The 26474-nt window shown below is 46.0% G+C and overlaps 1 protein-coding gene across 1 annotated transcript in view; it reads left to right on the top strand.

Moving 5' to 3' along the window:
* The window catches only part of KCNJ6 (potassium inwardly rectifying channel subfamily J member 6), a 245992-nt gene that overhangs the window by 54733 nt on the left and 164785 nt on the right, over positions 1–26474 (top strand). Inside the window, exon 2 of the mRNA XM_006204974.4 lies at positions 11529–11580. Within this exon, the coding sequence (XP_006205036.1) occupies positions 11547–11580 (34 nt within the window). The 5' untranslated portion in view covers positions 11529–11546. The remainder of the gene's footprint in view (positions 1–11528; positions 11581–26474) is intronic.

Genomic DNA, 26474 nt, shown 5'->3' with positions numbered 1-26474 from the left:
TGGAAGAAGGTGGCGGAGGCACACAAGGGAAAGAGAAGAAAAGAAAAAATGAATAGAAAAGAAAGAAATAGAGGAAAATAAATTTGGGGGTTTTTGTTAGTTTAATTTCCTCGTGATCAGAGAACATAGTCTGTATGCTTTCAGTTATTTTGTTTGATGAAGTATGTGTTATGGCCCAAGGTATGTTCCGTCTTGGATTACGTTCTGTGGGCACCTGAGAAGTACACACATTCTAGCGCTGTTGGGTCGATTACTATGAATGTTGATTAGATCCTGTTGGTTAATGGTGTTGCTGAGCTCCTCTATATCCCTGCTAATTTTCTCTCTAGTTATTTTGGCAATTGTTAAGAGAGGGATGTTGAAGTTTTCAACTGTATTTGTGGGTTTGCATATTCATCCTTTAAATTCTATCAGTTTTTGCTTTATGTATTTTGCATCTCTGTTGTTTGGTGCATACACCTTTAGGATAACTACATGTTTACGTAGTGTAAAGTGTAACTTTCATATGCACTGGGAAGCCAAAAAAATTTGTGTGGCTCAATTTATCATGATATTCACTTTATTGCAATGGTCCGGAACTGAGCCCAAAATATCTCTAAGGTATGATTGGAATGTTCAGGGGGTTTCAGTTGTGTTTAGTGGAAGGAATAGAGAAAAGTACATCCATACCATTTTCCTAGGAGTTGAAATTGGGAAATTATTTGTAAATAGAGAGAAAGAAGAAAGAAGGACAAAGGACAAAAAACAAAGGAGAATGGAATGGTGTTTTCTTGTCTTCCTTTCTCCTGAGAGATCTGTGCTGTTGAGAATCAGTTGTGAAGTACCTAACGAAGGGGTCACCACCTCTCCCTTCCCTCCCCTGTCCAAGCAGAAGTTCAAGCTGAAAATGTAGCAAGAAACACAAGACAATGATACGATTTCTATCAATAGATATTCCCCATTCTCCAGCCCAGTGTAAATGTCACATTTGGTTATGAAATTGAATTTTGCAAAATAACATTTTAAAAATATTCCTCCAACTTAGTGTCTTTTATAACTATTGACACAGATGAGAGAGTGAAGTAGCACATCTCCTTGTCCCCTATGCCCTTTCTCATGCATGCATAAGTAATAGACTGACTTTCAGTGATTCCAATAACTGGGCTCTCAGCTGCCTGTGTGGCTCCCCTATGACCCAGGTCAGCAGGGATGTGTTCAGTTTTGAAAGCAAGCATCCACTTCACTTCCCTGGACACGGACAGTGCCCAAGAGGGGCCTGGCTTGGGAAGGAACTGTTACTGTGCTCCATTGGGCTCCCCATCTCACTAGAGAATTTCCACATGTGTTATCCAACAGTGGATAGCTTAGTCTCAAGTTTCATCATTGGATTAATCTCTGGTCAGAAAACTTGATCATAGCTCTCCCAAGGGCTGTTCATTATCATACCTCACAAGACTGAGCCATAAGTGAATGAGTGAATGGATGGACGAATGAACCCCTTGCTCTTCATTTACATCCCAGCCAGTTCTTGAGGGAGAACATGGCAGATTGCCTCATGGGAACACAGCACAGCCCGCGCCGAGGAAGCTAAGCTCATTCCTACCAATGGAAACTACAGGCAGAAGTTAAAAGTCAGGGTGTAGAGCTCTCAGCAACTGTTTTCTCTGGATAACCCAGAAAATGGAGAAAAATTATTTTGTCTCCCCAAAGGGGCTGGAGAGAAGAGCCTGCCACAGTACCTTTGCACAGGGCTCCCTAATACAACCTTGGGGGAGGGTATAGCTCAAGTGGTCGAGCACATGCTTAGTGTGCACAAGGTCCTGAGTTCAATCCCCAGTACCTCCTCTAAAAATAAATAAACAAATAAACCTAGTTACCACCCCCCAAAAAAAAATTTTCAAAAAGAGCAAAAGAACAGTGCATCATTAGACAAACAAAAGGCATTCTAGTGACTGTATTAGTCTCATCATTGGATTTGGGCAACTCCTTAAAAGAGGATTCAACCTGCTGGGTCAGGCAAACTATTCTAAGCATCCCTTATAGGACAAAGTAAGCAGTTACTAGTCATCACTAGTTCTTGTCACTTCACCTCCGCCACTACCCCCATCACCTCTGATTGAAAAAAAAAGGAACAACTGCATCCAAACAAAAGCAAAGAAACGGGATTTTTTTCCCTTGAACTATGACCACATCTTTGAAACAATTTAAAAAGAGCTCTTACATGTCATTTTTTTGCACCACTTCCTCGAGCAGAAATCCTTCTGGAACATTCTGAACAAATGATCAGTCAGCATCTCATGTCAGGAAACTCATGACTGTGCAAGGAAACCTTTTTCGTTCTATTCATTCTTCAGTTTTGTTTTGGGATTTTGCTTCCTCTTCTTTGGAAACAAAGAGATGAATCCTTTTTATTTTTCTGGTTGTTCCTAAGTTTGCTATCACTGTTGTCTCTAGAAATCATGGCACCGAGAATGACAGGTCCTACGACAGAAGTATGCACAGGGATGCAAAGAATGGTCACTAGAAAAGGGGTGGCCAGGGGCAACGTCAAACAAGAGGCCAAATCCAAACTGATCCTCGAAGACAAGTAGGAGCTAACTGTGCAGGCCAAGAAAGCAAGAGAAGGAATGGAGCAAGGCAATGCATTCCGGTACCCAAAGGGACTCATTTGGCTGGAACAGAGTTTAGAAGCAGGGAGTGATAGGAAATGAGCCTGGGGAGGTAGGTGGAAGCCAGGTCCTGATTTACCCCAGAATGGGGCAGAGTTGGGAGTGCAGAGCTAGCGGAGGACTCCCTGTGCTCGGAACCTGTATCATGTGCAAAAGGAAAAGAAAAGGGAAAAGAAAGGAAGTAATATGGAGTCTTCTCCCTTTCCTCTTGTGAACAGAGAGGGTTAGCAAAGCGGGTGGCTGTGACGAAGGTAGGTGGGGGAGGCATCGGCCACTTTAAGGTCTAGGATTCCAGGAAAACGGCTCTGGAGGTGAGACAAGAGTCTCACAGAGATGCTGGCCCACAAGGGAGGCAACAGATTGAGAGAAATGAGACTGAGAGGGAACTCCAGGCTGCTTCCAAGATTCTGTACTTTGTGGTTGAGCCCTGGGAAGCAGGTGGAACCTAGAGCAGGTGCATCCTGAGACAGGCACGCCTGCCTGGGTTGGCGGCAGTGAGGCAGGCTCCCAAATCTCCCTGGAGATTCCAGCCTGGGAGCTTCTCGGTGCCTCCCCGCACTCCAGCTCAGCGTTCGCCTCAAAGGAAACTTCTTGCTATGATGGGGGTGACAACGCTTGTCCTACATTTTATGATATTTCCAGGAGCTCTAGGAAAGGAGGAATGAGTCACTCATCGATATTCCAAGGAATCAGCCACACTGGGCATTCGTGAAACACTGCTGGGAAGCCTGGAGGGGAGCCCCCGGGGTTCTGCGCAGGGGAGGACACACGCAGAGCTTTGGAGAAATTCTGCAGCCGTGTGGTCCAGCAGTTTTCTAACTCTCAGCCCCACGGTCTGTCCCCCTAGGCAGGAGAAGTTCATGTGCTCAGCATGCTTCCAAGAAAGAACCCCGGGTGATGCTCCAAGTCCTTTCCTCCCACCTAAGACTCACAATGGAACACAGGTGAATTGAGGTGATGTAAAAGCACCACCTTGAATTCATGTAATTTATTTTTGTAAGACGTACTGATACCCCAGTGCAGTAGGCCCCTCCCTAGTCTGATCACATGGCCACAACATGGCCACAGCGACGGCGTCTTAAGAAACCCAGCAGGGTGACCTGTACACGAGGAACCTTAGAAAGGGCATCTACATGAGGCAGGGACTCTCAGCCTTTTGCAAAGGAGGCCATGTCACCAAAGCATCCTGCGTGGCCTGCCCAGTAAGAATTTCACCTTCTCCTTCAAACACCCCCCTACACATTTTTCACCCTGAATCATATCTTTAGATCACCATAGGAGCCTTTCACTGAGCAAATCAAGGATAAAAACTATATTATGTAAAATTGTACCACAGCCCAGTGGACAAGCTCTCAATTCTTGAAACTCCCTTAGCCTCTGAGACAGAGCTCCCGGGGTTTCCCCAAGGTGTTCCCACAAGCTCAGGCCTTGGCACCCTTCCTCCTCCCCCAGCTTCAAGCATCACCCCAACCCCAGCCTCTGTCTCCCTCCTGAGCGACTCAGCCTGCCCTCCATGGTCCTCCACGGTTTGCACCCTAGTTTTCTGAGCTGACCATCTGCCACTCTTCTCACACGTGGCCTCAGTCCACCTGCTGCCTGCTGCTCCTCAGGCACCAAGGTTCCCCGTCACTGCTTTTCCTCCACCTGGAATATTCCGCCCCGCCCCGCCCCTCCCCACATCACTCTCCGACCCTTCTTGACACAAGGGAGCGCTTCCTCTGTGAGCCTGCTCTGGTTCTGAGAGTCAGAATTTCGGAGTTTGACATCCAGCTCTACTCCTGATCGGCTCTGTGACCTGGGGCCACTTGCTGAACCTCTCTGTGCCTCCGTTTCTCCATTCCCAAAGTGAGGGCCCTCGTGGGAATTAAATGAGATAGTCTAGCAATGCACTCAACCTAGTGCCAGAGAGTAATAAATGTGAACTAAATGGGACTGTTTTATTGTCCCAAACCATAGCTGCGTGCTGACTCTTCATCCCCATGAGTTTTTCATTAGGCGAGAAGCTAATTCACGGTTCTTATATTCTCTATATTGTTCAGTAGCCACTCAAGGCAATGTGTGGTACCACATTATAAGAACACTTCTTTGACTGGCTATCTCAGAATGTGGCATTTCCCCTTTAAATTGGTCCCCCTGTGACTAGCTGCGGCATCATGTCGGGAAAGTGGAAGAGGAACATGGGGATGCTGTGGTTGGAGGCCCCCACTGGCATGTTTGTAGAGAACCCTGAGAACAAGGTGGGAGATTTGTGGCCCCTGTTTTAACCTGGAGGTGAGGTCCAATGAGGATTCACGTTCATAAAACAGCACTACCATCTCCCACTATATTTAAGTGTTCCTTTAAATGGTTGTAACTTTTTTAAAAATCACAGTTTTCTGAGGAGTATAAGCACACATTTTTAGAGAGATAAAAATATCCAAAATGCAAATATGGCTGGTTTGAAATATATCAACTATGATGAGTTTCTCCGTCATCCTTACAAGCCTGCTTCTGGGCTCCAGAAAGAAAGACGGCCGCGCTGCCGAGCAGCCCGCAGACGCCCTCGGCCCCGCCAGCTCCTGCCCTCCGCGGGCGAGGGAGCCGCGTGCGGCGGAAAAGCACCTCCTCCACCCCCCACCAGGAAACCTGGCATTCATGAATCAACCCCCTACACACACACACACACACACACACACACACACACACACACACACACACACACACACACACACACACACAGTGCCCGAGTTGTAGCTTTGAGCTACAGTCAAGCTCTGTTATAACTGCCCTCATTAAAAACCCCTCTGTCATTTCAGACAGTCAGAAAGAAGTATATGTCTGGCATGGTCCAAGGAGGAAGCCACGTTCTCCCTAGCTGCAACAGAAGCATGAGTGTAAATCTCACACACACACACACACACACACCCCCCAAGCAAACTGCTGAGCTTTTATTTTTATTACCAGGTATGGTAAACAGAACACAGTCAGACAATAAGAAAATTAAATACCCACCAGCCCTGAGGGTCAATACTTTGCCCAAGGAGTTCTGTATGCTTTTAATAAGACACTCAGGATGTATTCTCAGCATCTGTGGGCAAGTTTTGCTCAAACCTGACAGTGATTCCAGCAAACTTTAAATGTTTCTGGTATTCCATTAAGTGTATGACAACAAGTTGTAAATGGAGTTCCTCTTAGAGAAAAAGAACCCAGCTCTTCCAAGAAGCATGCCAAGGTCCTGGAAGCTTGTATTCTGGTGGAGGGTGTTGGAAATGGGGGTGTGGGGTGCACGGTCACCAGCTGTTGACACTCATGGTGAGTAGTCTCCTGGGAGGCAGGCAGCCTTGGGTCTTCTTAGTTTCAGGAAAAATTGCTCTGTTGTTTTTGGTACCAGTGCCAGAGGTCACGATTTGTCCTCATACAGCAAGGACAGGAGATAACCCCTGGCTCCCGCATGGTAGCCAAAGGGAATAATAGTTAAACACACACACACACACACACACACACACACACACAAACACACATACACACACACACACACACACACACACACACAGATATAACACTTGAGTGTATGAATACACATTTCCTCATCTGTTCTTCGCAACAGGCCTCTGAATGAAGACACACAGACACGACCTCTCCCCACTGCACAGAGAAGGGAAGTGAAGCTTCCAGGAATTAATAGTAAGTACCTAGGAAGCAAAGCCAAGACAAAAGCGTGTAGACCCAGGCTCCTTTTAGACTCCCTCCCTGACTGCTCCACTTCCCACTTTCTCACACGCTTTCTCCAAATAGGAACATCCAAGGGGCACAGGCACAGTAGATAAGAACAATACATTTTCAAACCAAAGTGAGTTCTTTTCTCTGGAACAGTAAGATGCCTACATTCCTGGTTTTCTTCTAATTTTACAAGTAATAAACCAGTAGATTATGTCAAATATCAAAGCCTTTGGTTCCCAGGGGGAAAATATTTCTAAAGGACTTGAAGCAAACATACGTCTTTTTCATCATAAATATCACCAATTCTCATACTCTGTCCCAAACTAAGAGTGTGCAGGTGCCCTCTTCACGCAGGTGGCTACTACTAAACGTGACTCAGCAAACAGCCAACCTTGTCTGAAAGGAACAGACCAGGAAACTGGGGCCCCAAAAGTAAAACGCCTTGCTCAGGATCCTAGGGCTTTCCAGTGGCAGAGACTCCTGGTCTACCAAGAACTTCCTCCGGTCTTGATGGTTGTGCCAATGGAAGCCTCCAGACGGGACTGCTGGGAGGTGGGACTTGACTTTTCCAAAGGTCTCAGACTCCCTTCCCTACACCCATAATAAATTATGCAGTGACCATGAACACACTTGAACATGAGCATGCTTAGAAATAAAATTCAGGGAAAAGAATCAGGAAGAGTGGAGGAAAATGGCAGAGACTGAGTGGTACCCAGTGGAGCTCTTAGTGATAAATTTGGGAGCATGAGGAGGAAATGGAAATTGGGTGTCTAGGCAGAGGGAACAATGATTGCCAAGGCAGGAAGGTACCTGTAACTAGGGTGTGGGTTGAGAAGACAGAACCATCCAGACAGCTGGCCCTGGTTAAAGGACAAGGACTGCATGCTTACTTGCTAGAGGACTCACAATTTTCAAGCAGGTGTGCCTGGAAGTCTGAATTTTACATAGATTCCCCCAGGATTGTTTCAAGGTAAACCTGCTGGTGAGGCCAGAGGCAGAGGGAAGCAACATCAGCAGCCCCTTTAAGAGACAGCAGCAAAACAGCCAAGACGTGGAAGCAACCTAAACACCCATCAACAGATGGCTGAATAAAGAAGATGAGGAATAGGTACACAATGGAATATTACTCCACCATGAAAAAGAATGACATAATGCCATTTGCAGCAACATGGATGGACCTAGAGATGATCATACCAAGTGAAGTAAGTCAGACAGAGAAAGACAAATATCATCTGATATCACTTATATGTGGAATCGAAAAATATGATACAAATGACCTTTTTTACAAAATAGAAACAGACTCACAGACATAGAAAACAAACTTATGGTTACCAAGGAGGAAGTTGGGGGGAGGGTGGATGAATTAGGAGTTTATCCATATAAAATGGATAAACAATAAGGACCTACTGTATAGCACAGGGAACTATATTCAATATCTTATAATAACCTATAATGGAAAAGAATCTAAAAACGAATATGTGTGTGTGTGTGTGTAACTGAATCAGTTTGCTGTACACCTGAAACTAACACAACTTTGTAAATCAACTATACTTCAAAAAAGAGAGGCAGAGACAGCAGTAGAGGGAGGTCAGAGGTGAGATATGTGAAGTATCAGGGCTGAGGAAGAGAAAGGAGGTGGAATGTTCCCAGATTTCTGGCTTAGGTATAACGTGGGTGGTGATCCCATAAGCCAAAGACAGAGAATGGGAGAAGCAGCCGGGTGTGAGGGGCTGGAGCTTGGCTGGTGGAAAGTGTGTGGGAATAGAAAGTGGCTTTGAATCATGCACTGGGCGTCTGGGTGGTGCTCAGTAGACCCCAGGGGCTCAATGGTGAGGTCAGAGCTGGATATACAAACTTGGGAGCCATCAGCCATCTGTGGAAATTAGAAGCATTGTTGTGGATGAGACTGCTCTAAGGAAGAACACAGAGAAGGCAAAACGTGAGAAAGTCCAACACAGCACCAGCATTGTTGTATAAGGACTCCTGTTTCGATGTATCCATGTATGGTAGACCATGAAGTTCTGGGGGAGCAGAGGTTGTTGAAAAGAAGATGAGATCAGCTTGGAGGAAATTCCTTTCTTGGCATGGGCTTCAGTTTTATCAGCTGCATCACTATGGGGTTGGACTTGACAATCTCTAAAAGAATTTCTTCCAGGTTTAATACGCTATAATTCTAAATCTCTTCCTAGTATTGTAATTCCGATAACCAGCAAATTTACTTTGGAGGAAGCTCTTGGCTTTAGAAAAAGGAGAATTTGCTTGAATGGAATGTAAATCTTTTACAAACATGCGTGCCATGTAATTGCAAACCTCAACTTTTGGATAATGAGGGAAGGACATAAGGAGTTTAAAGACATCTCATAGCATGCCTGAACTACTTACACAGAAACATATGTCATGATTGCCACCGTAAGCCGTGACACAGATGAGTCAAACAGAGAGATAAATTTAGGATTTTTAAGGGCCCCTCCACTGCCGAAGTCAGAAGTTTCCATTTAACTACAGAAAAGAGAAAAATGCTGATACAGACACAATTTGATTTCTCCAGGATGAAGATACCCAACACATCTGAATAAAAATGGCTACAAGGACTATCCACTAGCAAGACCAGGGTACAAAAGGTGGCAGGGTCCTTGGGTCACAAGAGGTAACATGGTGAAACATACCCAAGAAGACAGAAAACTCAACAGGGCTTTGTAAGGATATAATGCCTGGAATCTGGGTGCCTGTGGCTTGGGGAGTCTCACCAATGGGGCCATTAGAAGGGGGCCAAGCTGAAGAGGTCAGTGATCCAGAGTAAGATAAAGTCATAGATTAAGATACAAAGAGAGATGGGGTAAGTGGAGGGGCTGGGCTGGCAGCACAACCAGGCTAGGAGGTGAAGTGGAGAGTCACGAACAGAGCACGCAGAGACAGAACGAGGTCGAGGATGAGCTTCACTGAGTTCTCACCATGGAGCTGCGTCTGTGCATGAATTGTGCTGAACCACTGGGGTAGACTCATCTCTGAAGCAACCTCTCTGCTCGCTCCTGTGAACCCGTGCTCCTGTGACAAGTTCCTCTTTGCCCGTCTCTTTGTTTCTGCTGCCCAGCACGCTTAGCCTCTCTGACAGCAGTGCTATTTCTTTACATCTCAATGTAAACCGCATGGCAGGCTAAATCTTTACAGGCTAATGCCACCACGGTAGGGAGGGTGATTTTGGCTTCTTAGCTCTTTTCGTTCTCAAGGGCAATTATCAGTTCAAGTAAGAGGCGGTGCCGGTAACGCAAGGCTTGTGAGAATCAGGCGTGCTTGTGATGTGCAAAGCTCTTTATCGATACTCAAAGAGACCTTTTAGTTTGGGAATAGGGGCACTGGAAGGATGAATAATGATATTGTTAACTGTACTTCAACACCCAAGCCATGACACATCGACTCAAGGGCCGGCCAAGCCGCTGTGACAAGCTCAGCACCGCACTGTGGCCGTAGGGAAAGTAAATGCCGCCTCTGGTCTCCGAGAGCTAACATGTTGATGGCAGAGGAGTTGGACAACTGACACACCACGAAAAGTCAATGCCGTACCTATTCCATGTGGAGGCATGCTAGGGTCGTTCATAAGCAGAAGGTCAGAGAAAGGAAAATGACAATTTAAAAGCACAAGGGACCACTTTTTGCCTATCAGTTTGACAAAGACAGGGTTGGGGAAAAGTGCTAATGCCATTGGCAAGAATGGACAAAACCGGGAGGCAGGGTGCAGCTCAAGGGGTAGAGCACATGCTTGGCATTCACGAGGCCCTGGGTTCAATCCCCAGTGCTCCTCTAAGAATAAATAGATAATAAATAAGCCGAATTACCTACCCCCACCAAAAAAAAAAAAAAGAATGTACGAAAACGAATGTTTTCATACAGTCAGAGCCAACTCTCTGGGGGACAATTGAGCAATACATGTCAAAATTCTTAATAGTCATACTTTTTAACCAAACCATACCTCCCCCTGATATTTATCCTCAGTGTCGACAGGACAAGGGCACCAATATGTGAACTCAAGGATGCTCATCACAGCGTTATATTAAACGGTGAAAATTGTAAGCAAATCAAATGGAATCTGGTTAAGGAAATGATGGCATAACCCACAGTGAATGCTATGCTGTGACAGTGTATTCTACCTTTATTGACATAGAAAGATGTATGATACAGCACTAAGTGAGAGCAGCTTATGACATCACACGTATAGTATATTTATATTAGAAAAAGGGGATTATATTTCCATATCTGTATATACTGACAGGTATAGAAATGGGAACAGAAAGGTGTTCACCAAAATATAATAGTGGTTTCCTCTGGGAGTGGAATGATAAAAAAAAATCTATATTTTCCAATTCATAATTTTTCAGTATTTTCTGAGTTTTGAAATAACAATCATGTGTTAGTTTCATAATCAGAAAAAGAATAAGGCTGCAAAAAGAGCAAAATAATAGCCAGTGTTTCAGTTACTAAGCATGTTAGGCGCCCAAGGAGATTAAAGAAATTGAAGAGAACTTTCAGTAGAGATGAAACATTATTTTTAACAGCCCCAAAGAAACTTTCTAATTAGGACAGTTTCAATTTATGTATGTGTCATTCTCACTCTCAAACTCAGTGGGTTATAACCCACATCCCAGTTGAAACAAAATGTGTTCAGCCCAAAATAGGTAAGGTCATAAACCCATCAAAAGTGATGACTTTCCCAAAACTCCAGGAATTCAAAAAAGTAAGACAAAGAAAAATGTATAAAATCTATTTAGCTTTTTGGGAGTGAAAAAAAGAAACCAAATGACTATAAAAATACCAGCTCCAAAAATACCCAAAAACACTTCAACGGGAGAAAATAGAGAGCAAAAGATTGGCATATGGGTGTCAAAACTCCAGTGTCAAAGAGGTTTTAAAAACCGGTTGTGGATCACCAATTATATATATCCAAGATCAATGTGACAGAAGCTCGTTTCCAAGAGCACTGGCAAGATTTTCAGTGTCCTAAAATTCTCTTTTCCGTGACTGACAAATCATATAGCTATAATGTGAGATTTGAAAATTCATTTCATCACTGGTGATCAAATTCTAACACAGGAAAAAGAAGGGAGAGAGAGACAGTAACAGACCAATTGCAGTCATTCATATTTAAGACGTGCTTTAGACGTAATTGTCTTTTCTTCTCACCTCCAGGAAAAGCACAAAGAAGAAATGACAGCGATGGCCAAGCTGACAGAATCCATGAGTGAGTAACTTGAAATTTATTCTTCATTTTTGGTTTTGAATGGAAAACCACAAAATTTTGCAAAAAACACATCTCCTTGTGTTTATCTGATTTGTTTTTTAATTTCCTTCTTGTAAGAGCCAAGGTCTATTTAACGCAGATTATTTTGTGTTAATGTTACATTATATGTTATTCAAAATTCATCTCTTGTGGGGTCCAATTCTGTGCTGAAATTATTACCCAATGTGTGGAGCTAAAGAATCAAAATGGGTTGTATTTGTAGCACTGCATTGGGGATTGAAACCCACAATAATTTTAACCTGACTTTTAGGAGATTTGGACAAAGTCAGCTGAAGTTTTATGTGTATGTAGATATTTCATAAGCTGGACAATCTAAAGAGAGGAGACAATGGCTTTTCTTTGCTAGAATTTCAGGTATAGTTTAAAAATTTCAGATGGAACTATTTTAAAAAATGGGGTACTTGAGGTGTAAGTAGCTTGCAATGGTTTAGGCTTTGGGTATATCAGTAACACAATGTGCTAAGCTCTTAAGCCAAATAAATAGGATACAGGAATCGTTTTCAAGAGAAAAGGAAAAATAATTATAATAAATTCTCCTGCAAACTGAGAAATGCAATTTCCTGTGTTGAAGTTTAAATACCAAAGACTACATGGATATGAAACAGACAGACAATGTAGACTTTTTCCTTTGAAAATACACATTTTCCTGGTGACAGATTTCCTACCTGAAGTTACAAGGGAAGCTTGCAAACCCTTCTCCATTATCATTAGGGCCGTGAACACCTTCTTAAAGCTGGCCTCAAGATTAATCACTGTTCTTGCCGACATTTAACTAGGCTCCTGCCTCCTCCTTCTGCTATTCCTCAAATCATGAAACTATTAAGTGCAAGTGTTTTCTCCTGTGGCACAGTCAGTGAGCTCTTATCTCCAAAGGTCTCTCCTTCTAAGAAAAGCTAATGTTACAAAGACATGTACATCCCATTTCTTTAATTCCTGACCCCAAACCTCTGCCTAATTCTGTGTGTCTCCAACACATGATGATTTCACCACGTAAATGACAGCTCCTGGGGACTAAGTGTAGCGCAGCCCCACGCCTCTCTTCCGTTCTCCTTTCTGTGCCATCCCCTGTCCCTTCTCTGCCCCACCCTTCACTCCATGGATGGAAAAACCTGCAGAGGATTGGCCACTTGGTTTGAAAAACCCCAAACTAGTTCTCTGTCGGGGAAAGGACCTTCATTCATCGAATGTGCTCTTCTCAGACCCGGAAGGAGATAGTGAGGGTACCAGAACTGTCATGAAACTGACATGCCTGTGTCGTCAAAATACAGGGTGGATTAGTGCCAACTAACTCACAATCCACAGCACATTAGCAGGGTTAGTCCTGATCTCTAAATCCAAAATCACCAACAACAAAAAATTCACAGATTGTCCGAATGCTAGAAAGATCAACAGCTTGGAAACTAGCACCACTGTCCGCGAATGGAGTCTGGGCTGTTACGGTGCATTAAACCACGAGTTATGATGCTAACAGATTTTACGATGAAGCTCTTATTAGAATTTGATATTCTAGTTCAGTGGATTTTTTTAAACTCACCTAACTGAATTATAAACCACTGAGAGCACTACAAGAGATCTACTGGTCAATAATTCTGGTAAAGGGGTTCTAATTTTTCTGTCTCTGTTGGATCCAGATGCATTTAAATAAGAGCCCTTCATTGGACCCTCACTGATGGGTTGGTTTTAAGTTTCATGTTTGCTTCTGCAGTAATTCTTAAGACTTTGATCTATGAGTCCACTGCCTTAAGAGAATTCTGCCAAAATTGAATTACAAACCCTTGGGTGGAGGAAAGCACATGGCCATCCTTCTAATTTGCTCTGTCCTTTTTAAAAAGGTCACTGGGTATGTTCAATGCATAATGGAAATTTAAAGTTTGAAAATGGACTTTGGAATCATACCCAACATTCTAGTCCATGAATCCCTACAAAGACAAAGAACATTATAAAATACGTAAGACATTCTATTACTCCTCTAGGTGCTAACTATGAACGTTCATCCTGCAGTCAACACTAATAAATATTTCATCAAAATTAAATTCCTGGATAATGCTATACACCATTATACATCTAATCTACATAGGAAATCTACAAGGAAATAAATACATAATTATATCAGGACAGTCTATTGGTACGCTAAGCAAAGAATTAACATTCAATTACTACACAATAACTTTGATGGGAACATCAAATCCATGGCCACCAGAGAAAAGGGACAAAAACAGAACCTCTAAGGCTCAGGACACAGAGCACTGAATGGGTTTTCAGAGCCAGTAAACACTTCGCTTTGTTAAACTGCCAAGCCAAACCCATCTGGTTAGGGGACTATCTCTGTGTTTAACTAGAACTGGAGAGCAATACTTCTCCTGTCACGAGAGGGGTCCAAATGATATCGAGGGCTGTGGAAGTACCATCACAGAGAAGGGGCATCTTACTCATCTTCTAAGAGCAGGATGATGCATATTTCTTTCTATCAGGTACCAAAGTAATCAACCACCTTAAAAAAAATCAACATTAGTTATGTTTTTAAATGGCAAGCAAAGGACACAAAAATATTAACAGGTTTTTTAATGTTTAATTAAAAACAGCTTTATTTAATAAATCCACGACAATACTTCAAAATAGATTTGTTGCATTGTTGAAGGGACGAGGGGGCATGATAAAGAAGGAAAAGTAGAGGAAGGAAAAACAGATGAAATATAAGAAAATGCACATGAGAAAAACCCAGGGGAAAACATATCTATGAACAAAAGCCCCAGAGAAGGAGCTACCAAGGAGGAAAGAGACAAAATCAGAAGGGGGAAGAGAAGACAAGAAAGCAAAGAGAAAGGTGGCCAGGGGGGTACTGACAGTGCTTCCGGGGGATCTGAAATTCGTAAACTACATGCCTGCGTTCACCTGCCGTGGACTTTCAACCTTTCAAAGGCCATTGACTTTTGACCACTGCCCTTTGACATTTTCATCTCTGTTAGCATCTTAGAAACATATTCTCTTACTTCAACCATCAGAAACCCTGTTCCAAATGGGGCAGCCAAAACCCCTGCACTGGAGGAAGGGCCTCCGAACTTGCCTGTCAGTAACCAGGAACTTGCCACCCACCCACTAAGGGAAATTGGGCTGACAGCCTGACCCGAGTGGAGACACCCGACCCCGCCCACCAGCAGGCACGCGGTGACCCAGAGAAGGAAACCAAATCCCACACTGTGCTGGCATTATACATTGAGGCTGACAGGCCCTGTCCTGGCCACTCGAGTCTAAGTCAGTGACAAATTGGAGGCATGCACATAGCCTGGGGCTCTGGAATCACGATCTGTACAGAGAACTTTTGTAGGTTGTTCTTACATAAATTTCTGTAGGCAATTCATTTCATGGCCGTCACCTGCTGATGTATGACCCGCCACCCCCAATCTGGGAACTTGTCGAGCACAGCACAGGATGTCTCACCACGTGGGTCCATTGATAATGTGGATTATAATCAAAGTCTGGTCTCGTGCATGGTGATGGAGTTGAGAGGAGGGGGTTGGGGGGCAGGCAGGGATGCTCGGCCCCAACGCCTTCTCCAAGCTTCAGAGCCCTTTCCCGAGCCTCATCCTCACCCCTAGTGCTCTGCCCACGTCCCTGGAGTCTCACTTCCGCCTCCTTCTCCACACGAGTCACAAGTCCTCAGTAGTAGCAGCAGTAGATGGTGGCCACCTGAGGTGCCGGGGGCCAGCCAGTGCTCACGCTGGATCCTGGAGGGAGGAGCCGACTTCTGTCGCTTTTTGTCGCCATCCATCCAGCCTCTCTCTGGCACGTGAGCCCCAGAGCATTCCTTCTGGTCCTTCTCATGAGTCATCCTGCCCAGGCCGCCCCCTCAGTTATCACAACAGTAACACATCTGCACAGGAAAGAGTTACTCGACATCATTTTCAAATAAACAACACAGTGGCCGCTGTATCCCGAGTGGGTCCAGGCGGCCCTCTCCCAGCCAGGACACAGGTGAGAGGACCACGGCTTCTCCCCCTGCCCAGAGTCCTGGGCCTGTTCTGTTAGGCACGCAGAGGTCTCGGCAGCCTGCATTAATGGGGAGGGAGTTCCTCCTCCTACGATTAAAGAAATGGCTCCAATTTAGCCTAGACTTGAAATGTTCTAATGGCAAATGAAGAGTGAGAACCAATTACAACTGCCGCATATTAAATTAACTCGATTAAAGCACAGTGATTTTTTAATCATTGCTTATCGTTTTATGGATTCACTATTATCACTCCAGCATTGCATTAAGCCATGGAAGGACAAGAAAATGGGATCCCTCCCCACACTACGTGCAGCATTTTGGGGTGATGGAGGCACACACACACATGCACACACACGCACATGGGCACAAGCATTTATTTCCCCATCACATCACTATTCCATGCCGGTCAGCCACGTGCTCAGCGCTTTGGAATCACCCACCCAGGGCCCCTGGCAGTCGAAGGCTCCATCTCCAACTGTTTTCACGTTCACATCATGGGAGGGGAGGAACAAGCATATTGACCCTGCATCTTAAAATCCCACCCAGAAGTGGCACTTCTGCCCTCACTGTTTGGCATTAGCCAAAACAACTCAGTAGCCATGCTGACTTCCAAGAAGTCTGCCCTGTGCTTGTGAGGAGGATGTAAGGTCAGCCCTGCAGAAGACAGAGGGGCTGAGCTATATGCTGGAAATGCTGCAAAGCCAGCCTGGGTACACGGAGCCAATCCACACGTTAGCAACGGCAGGGGACCATCACATCCCTAGTCAGGGGGCCAGAGGGACGTGGCAACTGGGAGCCACACAGATGTGGTTGGTGCCAGAGATTCCTCCTGAAGGAGAGGAGAAAATACTGTGGCTCCTCCCTTCCTCCCACCTGCCGGTCCCCCAGGGCTGAGCCCATCTATAAGACAGCAGAGAGAGGGTCAGGAAATAGGTCCCCTGGGGCCCCGGCAATAAAGAGCAGAAGGGGGAGGGGTAAGGGGAGGCACGGAGCTGAGGGCAAACAGGCCAGGACAGACCCCAGGGAAACCAGAATGGCCCACAAGAGTGGGATGACAGCCACTGTGGCAGAACCAGCCCCCTAAGAAGAGGAAGCTCAAGTTGGAACCACCAAGACCAGGGGCCCAGGCAGCAGAATTCCCGTGGGAGCACATTTGTCCCAAAGTATTAGGGTCCCTGACAGTGAGAGAAGGGAGGCATTAAACCCATGGGGCCTGTCCATTTGCTGGGGTACCGAAAGATCCTATTCCCCTTGGGAAATGCCCGCCCAGCATCTCAAACACACTGTGACCAGCGCCCCTCCCCAGGCCCTCTCGGGCCAGGAGTAGGATTTTACCACAACAAAGCAGTTTTGCCACCACCCCTCCCAATGGAAAAGGACAATGTCACACGTCAAGCAGATGTGGGTACCCAGATTTTGAACTCTGTTCAAGGCTGGTAAGAAACCCCGCAGCCAGACTGGGAGTTCAGGGCTGTGGAGGATGCTCTGGGCAGGGCAGAGTTATTCTTTGCATGAAGTCATCGGGGCACTGAATGACCCTCTGTTCTCAGGGACTAAAGCTACACCAGGCCCACCAGATGGTGCTCTTCAAAACCTTCTCCCTCCCAATAAAATTCAGACACTTCAAATATGGAATCTCTCTCTCAGGCTCACACTCGCACAGGCGATCACAGCACCATCTCAAAGGTAACACGACTTTAATTTTTAAAGTTTAGACTCCATTTATAGGAATTATAAAATATTTGCTATATTCCCCATAACCTTTAAAAGTTGGGAATCACCATGTGGTACACCTGTAATTTATTATGCATCAACCCTACTTCAATAAAAAATAAAATAAAAAAGAAGACAACAGAATGCTAAATTCAAATTCTGAGGGAAATGATTTTCAGCCTAAAAATGTATACCCAGTAGACAGATAGGGAATTGGGAGGGCATAATACAAGCGTATGAAAATCAGAAAGCTTAGACCCCTTGCATCCTTTAAAAAAAAAATTCAAGAAAGGGGAAAAGAATACAAGAAAGAGGACACCATGGGTTAAAAGAGCAGGGAAAGATGTGGAAATTTTAGAAAATAAAGGTCTAACTCTAGTTCATAAAATTCATGCTGATCGTTATGAGAACTAAAACCAGATACCGTTGACAGCACTGCCTCTGGTGAACGGAAGTGGGCAGGAAGAGCTTTTACTTTGCATTTTATACTCTTTTTAGTTATCGCCATTTATTTCGTTTTGGATACCATTACTTGTAATTAAAAAAAATTAATAAAACTTCAAAAAGCCACCCCCTAAAAGAGAAGAGCAGCATGGCAAAGTCAGACCCCCGCACTTAACCACCCATCACTGCCGTTACACAGTTTGACCAGCACTTCGTTCCTTGGAATTATCACACGCATTGCTACCTCTGGTTCCTGTAAAAGGGAGGTCTTCTTGGAGCTCCTTCCCCACCTCCCGATCATCCGCCTTCCCCCTGCCCCCCATCACTTTCAGCTCTCCCTGTGGGCGGTGTGCCTTCCACCCTCCTTGCTGTCTGGTCCTTCTCTCTTCTCTCTCCCATCAAGCCTCCCTTCTCCTTCCTCCTTGACGGAGGGCATGTGTCACTCTGGCTGCCCAGCATCTCCTCCAGACTCTCCTCTGGTACTTTCCCTCCTCTCCTCCTTTTGCATCTCCCAGCCTAAGACTGGAGACTGTGAGCCCCTCCCTCCTGCAGGTGAGCTAATGCAGATGAGCGGCGGGGCTGGGTGCCGGCCAGCACAGGTGTCCATAGAAGCAGCCCTTCCCTCTCCCAGCAGCTCTACCATGTGCTTCCACGAATAAGTTCTGGGAGCCCAACCTCCCGGCTGGGTCCCTCATCCTCCCACCACTCTGGGAGCCCCATTTTATCCCTCACCTGGTTTGTGCCCTCACCCTCACCAGCCTGGCTCTGTCACCTGCCGCCCTGACTGGCATATCCTCATTTCTGTGTATTCTTTCCTGGGTTTCCTGCAGGACAAGGGGAGGGAGGCACACGAGTGGGTGCCAAGGGGGAGCCAGCTCGGGAGATAGGGCAGCAGGACACAGATCTATGCAGAAGATTGTATTGTATGCTGGGTCCCCACACCATATACCCTCTTAGTCCCACCATTAGGAAAAAACCTTTGATCCAAAGCAGAAGAGAGCCAGCAGCCTCTTCCTGGCTTTTGTTCCTCTAAAAAGCTGTTATTTTTTCACTAAGAGGCATGTGCTTATCCTCACTGGAATATATATTTCACATTCAAGGATAATCACTTCCTGCTCAAGATTATGGGCCTGTTCAGTGGAATCAGAGATGCTGGCTGTGTGGTCAGAGGGCCTGAAATGGTCTATGGTCCTTGTGCAGCTGAATGGCCTGGGCCACCATCTCCATGGGGATGGGCTTCACACCCTGCCTGATCCCCCCTCCCCCTCCTTCCCGTGTCCTCCAAGGTGGGGACTTTCTTGCTTCTGTGATTTCCGTCTGCTGCCTCCCTGCAAGGCCCCACCCCCTAACAGCCAGCTCCAAACACAAATGCCGTTTCCTCCCTCGTCGTCCCCGGAGCGAGCACGTACTGGGAAGGGCCTGACTTACTGGAGCACACAGCTCTGTTCAAAACATAAAACTGAGTAAATTTCAGCTCAGGCTGCCTGACATTTGTGTAAGTTCTTGCTGGTCTTGGTGCAAATGGAAATAGAGAAAATCTGTTTTCCCAAATTCACTTCCCTTCCCTTAAGATCGTGGAGATCACTTTGATCCTCACCTTTTGATGAATGTCCCTGACTTGGTGGGTGAGAAAGTCATCTCTGACACCAACAACTTCTCTCAGACACTAGGAAGCTCCAGATGGGAGAGTCTCTTGCCTTGGGCGCCACTGACCTTTGGGTCTGGATAAGTCTTTATTGTGAAGTTGTGCGCATTGTAGGATGTTTAACAACACCCTTGACCTCAACTTACTGGATGCTATTAGCACCTGCCTCCAGTTGTCACAACTCCTGTCTTCAGACATCACTAAATTTGCTCTGAGGAGCAAGATATCCGGTCCTGAGAGGTTGGAAATCACAGCTCTAGAGAAAACCAGGAAGAACCAATCATTCATTCTTCTGCAGCAATAGTGAGATTTTCCAATCAATTGCAGACTTTCCCACAGCTTTGGTCCCCAACATCAGTCCATGCTGCAGTTGCCACCCTCTACTCGCTTAATGCAGGAATGGCAAACTCGCCCACTGTTGGTGGCCACCCAGTGAATTCATCTTCCTCCGCCACTTGGCTTTGGGGCCAACCAAGTCAATAGTATTTCTGTCTTAGTGATGATGCCATTGAGTGATGCTCAGAAAGATAAATGGCTTTTCCCATTGTGATACTGCTCAAGAGGAGAGTCGGAAACACCACAGCTCTTGGGACTGGCAGAAACAGGAGAAGGCGGGTGGGGAGAGGAGGTAGAGATTGCCTTTCTCCCAGAAGCTGGTAGCAGCATCATTCTTTCCAAAACAGCAGTTTTTAGGACCTGCCCACTGGCTCTGTCAATAACACTTGTTCTTGCTCACTTTGCCTTTCTGAACTGTTGCTGGAAAGCCCAGCTCTGGGACAGCCACATCTGCTTAGACAATCTTCACTGGTTTCCATCTGCTCAGATCTTGGGGGGAGCGGGGACACCAGTGCTATGGGCTTTGCACTGGAGTGTCTTCCTCTCTCATTTGGGATCACAGCGACTTTGGTCCTCCCTCCTTTTCCACTCCTTTTACAGAAGGTCATCACACACAAAGCAGATGTTCAAGGCGTAAGTCACCATGCCACCAGCCCAGCTTGGCATCCTGGAGACAGCCACCCTAGCCAGGCTGCCACCGCCGTCCACTGGGGCCAAGAGCAACCAGAAATCTCTGCCACTGCATCTCCATCACCCCCCAGTCCACACACACCCCAGCGATATCCCATGCTCCCCAGTCTCTCTTTGCCAAGCCAGTGGGGGTGTGCAGGTGACACCCCAAGGCTGTGGTGGAGCAGTGGCTCCCCCTGGGGACCCAAGTGCAGAGTCCCCCACAGTTGGGGCCCAGCTCCCATAGGGAATGGGAACCACACCTACCCCATTTGTCTTTGCTCCAACCCAAAGTAGGAAAAGTAAACAAATACACTTTTAAACTCTCCCTCACACGTCCTCCACTCCCCTTCCCTGCCTCCTACCCGATGCAGCCCGGTCCCACTGTCCTTCCCCGCCCCCCTCCCACCGCTGCCACCTGGTTCAGGCAGCCTGCACCTCCCTCCCACCACCTGCCACCCATCCCTTGATCCTTCCCCTCGCTCCTCCCACTGCTCCCCACTCCTCCTCCGAAGCCCTTCTCCGCAGCTCTGCTGACAACAGGTTTCATCAGGGCAGAGAGTGGGAATGGGAGATGTGGCCATCCGGGTGCGGCAGGCCAGGAGCAGGCTGGGGGGCTGGAATTTGGGTTCTCAGGCTGCCCTCTATGCCCTCGGGTTGCAGAGAGAAGGGTCCCCTGCCCAGCGGCGTGGCCATGAGAAAGGCAGGAGGGCCGAGGACAGATGGCCAACCGAGGGGGCAGGAGCCGCCAAGCCGGAGCCAGCGAGCGCATGCGTGTTTGGGACTCGCTGAGCCTGAGATAAGGCTCGGAGATGCGTGCGTGCGAGCGAGCAGATGGCCGGAGGGAGCAGCAGGGAACACTGAATTCAGAAGGCTGGGGCTCCCCCTCACACAACACAGGCCGGGAAGGGACCCGCCCTCAGCTGAGGACGGGACGTTGCTCAGACCCGGGCTGATGTGAACACCTGGGTGGAGGAGTTCGCTCTTTGCCTCATTGTTATCCCCAGCGAAAGGGAACAAGTCCCTTAAGGGAATATTTCATCAATAATCTGCCACCCACGTGTTTCCTCGTGCCAGGCTGCTGCCCCTCCCACTTCCCCCGCCACTTTTCCTCCGCTGACAGGTGTGTGCGCTGGCACAGCCCACGGGCTCACCGCATCCCTGAATTGGTCTGGGGGTGAGGGGAGGCAGGCAGGGGAAGCATCTGGCTTCTGGCCCTGGGGAAGATTCAAATCGAGTGACGGTGGATGTCATCGGGTGGGAGGGAGGCACTTCCCAGATTTCACCAAGTCTCAATAAGAGGAAAGAGCTGAGCCGGGACCTTCAGCAGTAAAAACATCACTGCCTACATTTCTCTTGTGCTTTTCTGCTTTGATTTAATCTCTCACAATATATTAAATTTCAGACTCAAAGGCGTTAAAAGAAAGGGAGGCAGGGGGCATCTCGGTGTTTAAATACTGACTCAGAGAATCACTCTGTAGCCTAGAACTGCATTCATAAAGGTTTCTACACAGTTAGCAAAATATGCCTGGCGTGCACGGCGAGTGTGCTCCTCCCAGAGAGAGTGCTATCCGTCAGCGTCAGCGCGGTCTTTCCAGGGTCTGAATACCACTGAGCTGCCTCCTAGCTGTGAGCCCACTTACAAATTACTTAACCCTTCTTCTCTGGGTTTCTGTAACTGAGCGTAACAATCACCTGGCAGTGTTTTGATGATGTACATAAAGCTAATGGATGTGTACCTACAAGCTAATATGTAGACTTGTGTACATGAGCATGTATAAATAATTGCTTATGAATAGGCATATGCACACATAAGCTGATGGATGTGATTGAAAGCTAATAAGCATATATATTCCTGTAGTCACATATTGAAAGCTAATATATAATGCATATAAAACATTCAGCATAGCAATTGTCCCCTATCAGGCACTGAAAAACAAAAACAAAAATGCAATTTCTTATTATCCGCACACCTCAGTTCACTTACTATTCTCAAGCCCCTTACGAAGATGTTTATTTTATATTGTGGAGTTTTGTCACCTTGTGCTATATTCTTAAAGATCCAAGGGTTATGGTGTGGCTCTTTGATTTTGTAAGTTGGCATTAGGTACTAAAAAATTCTTTTGACTGATTTCAGCTACCTTAGGGACTTAAATATGTCATGTTGGTTACTTGCCGCACCTTGTTCTGACAAGTAATACCGCACCTTATAAACTTTGAACTTTCATTCCTTGCCAAAGAGTCTCCCTGCAAGTTTCATTACTAAATACTGTAATCCTCTCAACTCAGTATGCTGACGCTTTGCTCCCAATATCCTATGCTCTCTCCTGAAACAGATGTGATATTGACAGTGTTTGCTCCCCGATTCACACAGTCCACTTCACAGAATTAAGACAGATAAACCTGGCCTTTGATTTCCTGAAGTCAAACCCAAACCAAACATCACTCCCTGCTGAGTTGTCAGGGATGCTTTCTTAGTAGGGATTTAATTCAGATTATGGCTCTGACTCTCCCCTGGGAGCAAATGTCCAACTAAATCAAAGAAAAGCACCCAATGGTCAGTGTGTCTTGACTTTGAAATAACCCCCGTCCCCAAATTATTTCCTCCTCCAAGTGGCTGGGCCGCTAACCTGCAGGCCCATGACTGTGTGGTCCTTTTTTCCAGCTTACATTCTCAACAAGAGCGCTCTCATAAAAAAGTGGACAGGAAGAAACAAGTCTGGATTTTTTTTTTGCAATCCAGAATTTTCTCCTCCCATGTAAGATCCACAGTCTCTGTCCGTGGCTTTAATGAAAGGAAAGATGCCAAATGCATGTCTAAGACCCTCCCATGGGAAAGATTTTCTCATCATTTTCTCCTGCCAGACTTGTACACATTACTTCATGACCATCGAGGAAGGAAAAAAATGATGCTCTGAGTAAATCAAGAGTTGTGGGGGAAAAAAAGAGTTGTGTTCCTTGAAATGCAAGATTCTTCCTTGCATCCTCTCTTTAAAAATCTAATTATTTAAATAAATCAAGGGTGAGTCCTTCACAAATAATTAACCAAATGTTCAATAAGTACTTACCGGCAGGTACTAACAGTGTGTGGGAGAGGAGGTCAACTATAAAACAAGAATCAGGCGGTGAAGGCTGATATCAAAAGGTAAAATCAGCTTTGAACAACAGGTGAACTCTTATCGCCAGGAAGTAGATGATAAAATTCTGAGTGAGTGGAGTACACCTGCAAACCTCATCTTTTTTTTAACTGAGACATAAAGTTCAACTCACAACAACCCATTTTCTAGAGAAACCTCAAGAATATGTTGCAATTCACTTCCCTGTCTTTCCATCCTGCCAAGACCACAAGGTCATCATAGGGGTAACCTTGAAACAGAAAAGTAACAATTTGCACTTTTCTGTATAAGTATTATTGACCCCAGGTTATCTCAACACTGAAGCTGAGATCTGAAAAGGGAGGATCCTTCTTGGAGGATGCAGGAAGGCATCAGTTAAGCTGGATTGTGGAGAACGGGCAGGGTGTTACCGAGGAGATGATGGGGGTGACAGTGCCGCCAGTTAGGGGGCGGTGGGGAGCTTGGCTGGGGGTGGAGATGGCGAGGGTGGTCACTCTCTTAGGAGAAAACAGTGGAGGCAGGAGAGCACAGGTGTGTTTGGACAACAATGATCAGGACGTGTTGACTACAGCTGACATTTTCATTAGGAAACAGGAAGAGAAGTCTGGGGGTGGTGGATGGGGCCAGTAGGGCACTGAATGCTGGATGCGAAGTTTCCAAGTCATCCTAAAGCCCAACACTTTCTGCAGGATATTCCTAGGGACCTCAGTCCCATCTATCCTCAGAAGAATTTTTTTTTAAAGCAGAATCGACGAGGGGTGTTGGTGATTCAACTGTTTTAGGAGGTTCTTGCCCCTCCCCTAGAGATTCCCAGTGTCTGCTAGTGTGAGAAAGGCTTGAAGATGCTTTGCAGGAAAGAAATCTGCTTAACTTCTCTGGTAGAGTTTAAAGCAGTGTGCTCCACAAGGGAGCACACCCTAGTCCACGGAGCCTGTGAGCGGTACCGCCCATGGAGCTAAAGTGGCGAGAGATCTTTGCAAATGTAATCGAGGTAAGGATCTTGACTTGGGGAGATTATCCTGCATTATCCAGGTGGACCCTAAACGCACTCATATATGTACAGCAGGGTTGGCAACGTGAAGGCAGGACAGAGAGGTCTGAAGATGCTGGCCTTAAAGACTCGAGGGATGCAGCCACAAACCAAGTACCACAAGCAGCCCCCAGGATCTGGAAGAGGCTAGAAGGATTCTCCCCTAGAGCCTCCAGAGGGAGTGGGCCTTGCTGATGTCTTAGTCTCAGATTTCTCACCTCCAGGACGGTGAGAGAACAAATTTCTGCTGTTTTGAGCCACCTGGATTCTGGTAATGTTACGGAGGCCCTAAGAAATGAAGACAAGGACGGATGTTAGCGGCATGACTAATGGTTTTCTCCAGAATTACATTCGTCTGACAGTTGTATCATTATAAAGATTATAAAGGTGCTAAATGTGAGATTAAGAAGAGGAAATATCTGTTAGGTATAAAACAAGCTACCAGGATATATTGTACAACATGGGGGATATAGCCAATATTTTATAATAATAACTATAAATGGAGTATAACCTTGAAAATTTATGAATCACTATCTTGTGTACCTGTAACTTACATAATATTATACATCAACTATACTTCAGTTAAAAGAAAAAGAGAAAAGATCTGGCCTGTAAGACATTTAGGGATTTATCAGTTGGGATTTTGAAATGTCCTGTTACTCACTGACCCTCTAGGTTGACCAGCACTATTTGGTATAAGGGTCTCCTTTAGACGTCCGTGCCACTGCAGGAATTTGTGCTGTCATATTAGACAGCCTAAATGCTCACTAGAAAAGCCTTTGCTCTGTGGCTCCAAGATGGAGCAGCCGTCCTTCAGTGGACCTAAGATGGGTGGTGGGATTTACATCCTTACAAAAGAGAGATGAAGTTATGCAGATTTAGAATTCCTTGAGAAATCCCCTCTCACTGGTCTGCGTGTGTCAGCTCCAGCAAAGCCGTGGCCCCCAACACCCAAGGTCAAGAAAGGCATTTTCTCACATCAAGCATCCTTTCAGCAAAACATCGCCTCCCAGTGCTGAGGAGGAAAACACAATTACGGGGATTCTTTAGACAGATAATCTCCCACAAAAAAGCAGCAGCCAGATGTCAATTAGAGGCCAAGGAGCCCAGAGCTGTGTGGGTTTTCCGAAATGAGAGCAGACAGGTTTCAGGAGCCCGGAGCTGGCTCAGGGACACTGGTTGATGAGGGGTGTTTGGGGGACGGAACCAGGCACCTAGGCACCCTGCCTTCCACACGCAAAAGGAGTGGGCTCACTGCCAAATCCTGACCCACTCTTCATTGTCAGAGGATGCCTGGGGGGCACCTCCCAAACTCCCAGATGTTATATAATGAAGGCTTTACCATCCTCCACATGCATCTGGATTGTTCTCATGACCACCTCTCAAAAGGGCAACTTCCGGGCGACTGGCTCATCCAGGAATAGGAGCTGCAAGTTGCCATTCAGTTCATAATGTCCCACGTGAAACGCTGAGAGTGAAATGCTTTTTTACTAAACAGATGTGAGAGTCCCTGTGAGCTGCTTCTCCTCCTCTGCTGGAATCCTTGCCTTGACACAGGATGTGAAATCACATCTCTGGTCACTCCTATTCATGACTCCCTAAAGAAGTCTTTTAGATGATAATGACCCTTTGACAGCATAATTCTAACCCAATACGATTTCAGCAAAGCTCTGTCATTCAGCATTTCCTACGGGTTTGCTGTGTATCTGCCCTTTTGCTGGATAACATGGAAGTTGTAAAGTCTCTATCAAGGGAGTAGAATTTACCAATTGATTAACCAGACCCAGTTGACTAGAAACTTCCTATAACCATATAGAATATGTTTAGGAAAAATAAGAAAATGATAAGGAAAGAAAAGTACATGTATTCCTAACACAGTAGGCATACATATTT

This window comes from Vicugna pacos, chromosome 1, assembly GCF_048564905.1.
Source record: "Vicugna pacos chromosome 1, VicPac4, whole genome shotgun sequence".
Taxonomy (NCBI): Eukaryota; Metazoa; Chordata; class Mammalia; order Artiodactyla; family Camelidae; genus Vicugna; species Vicugna pacos.
This window is presented reverse-complemented; position numbering and strand designations above follow the sequence as displayed.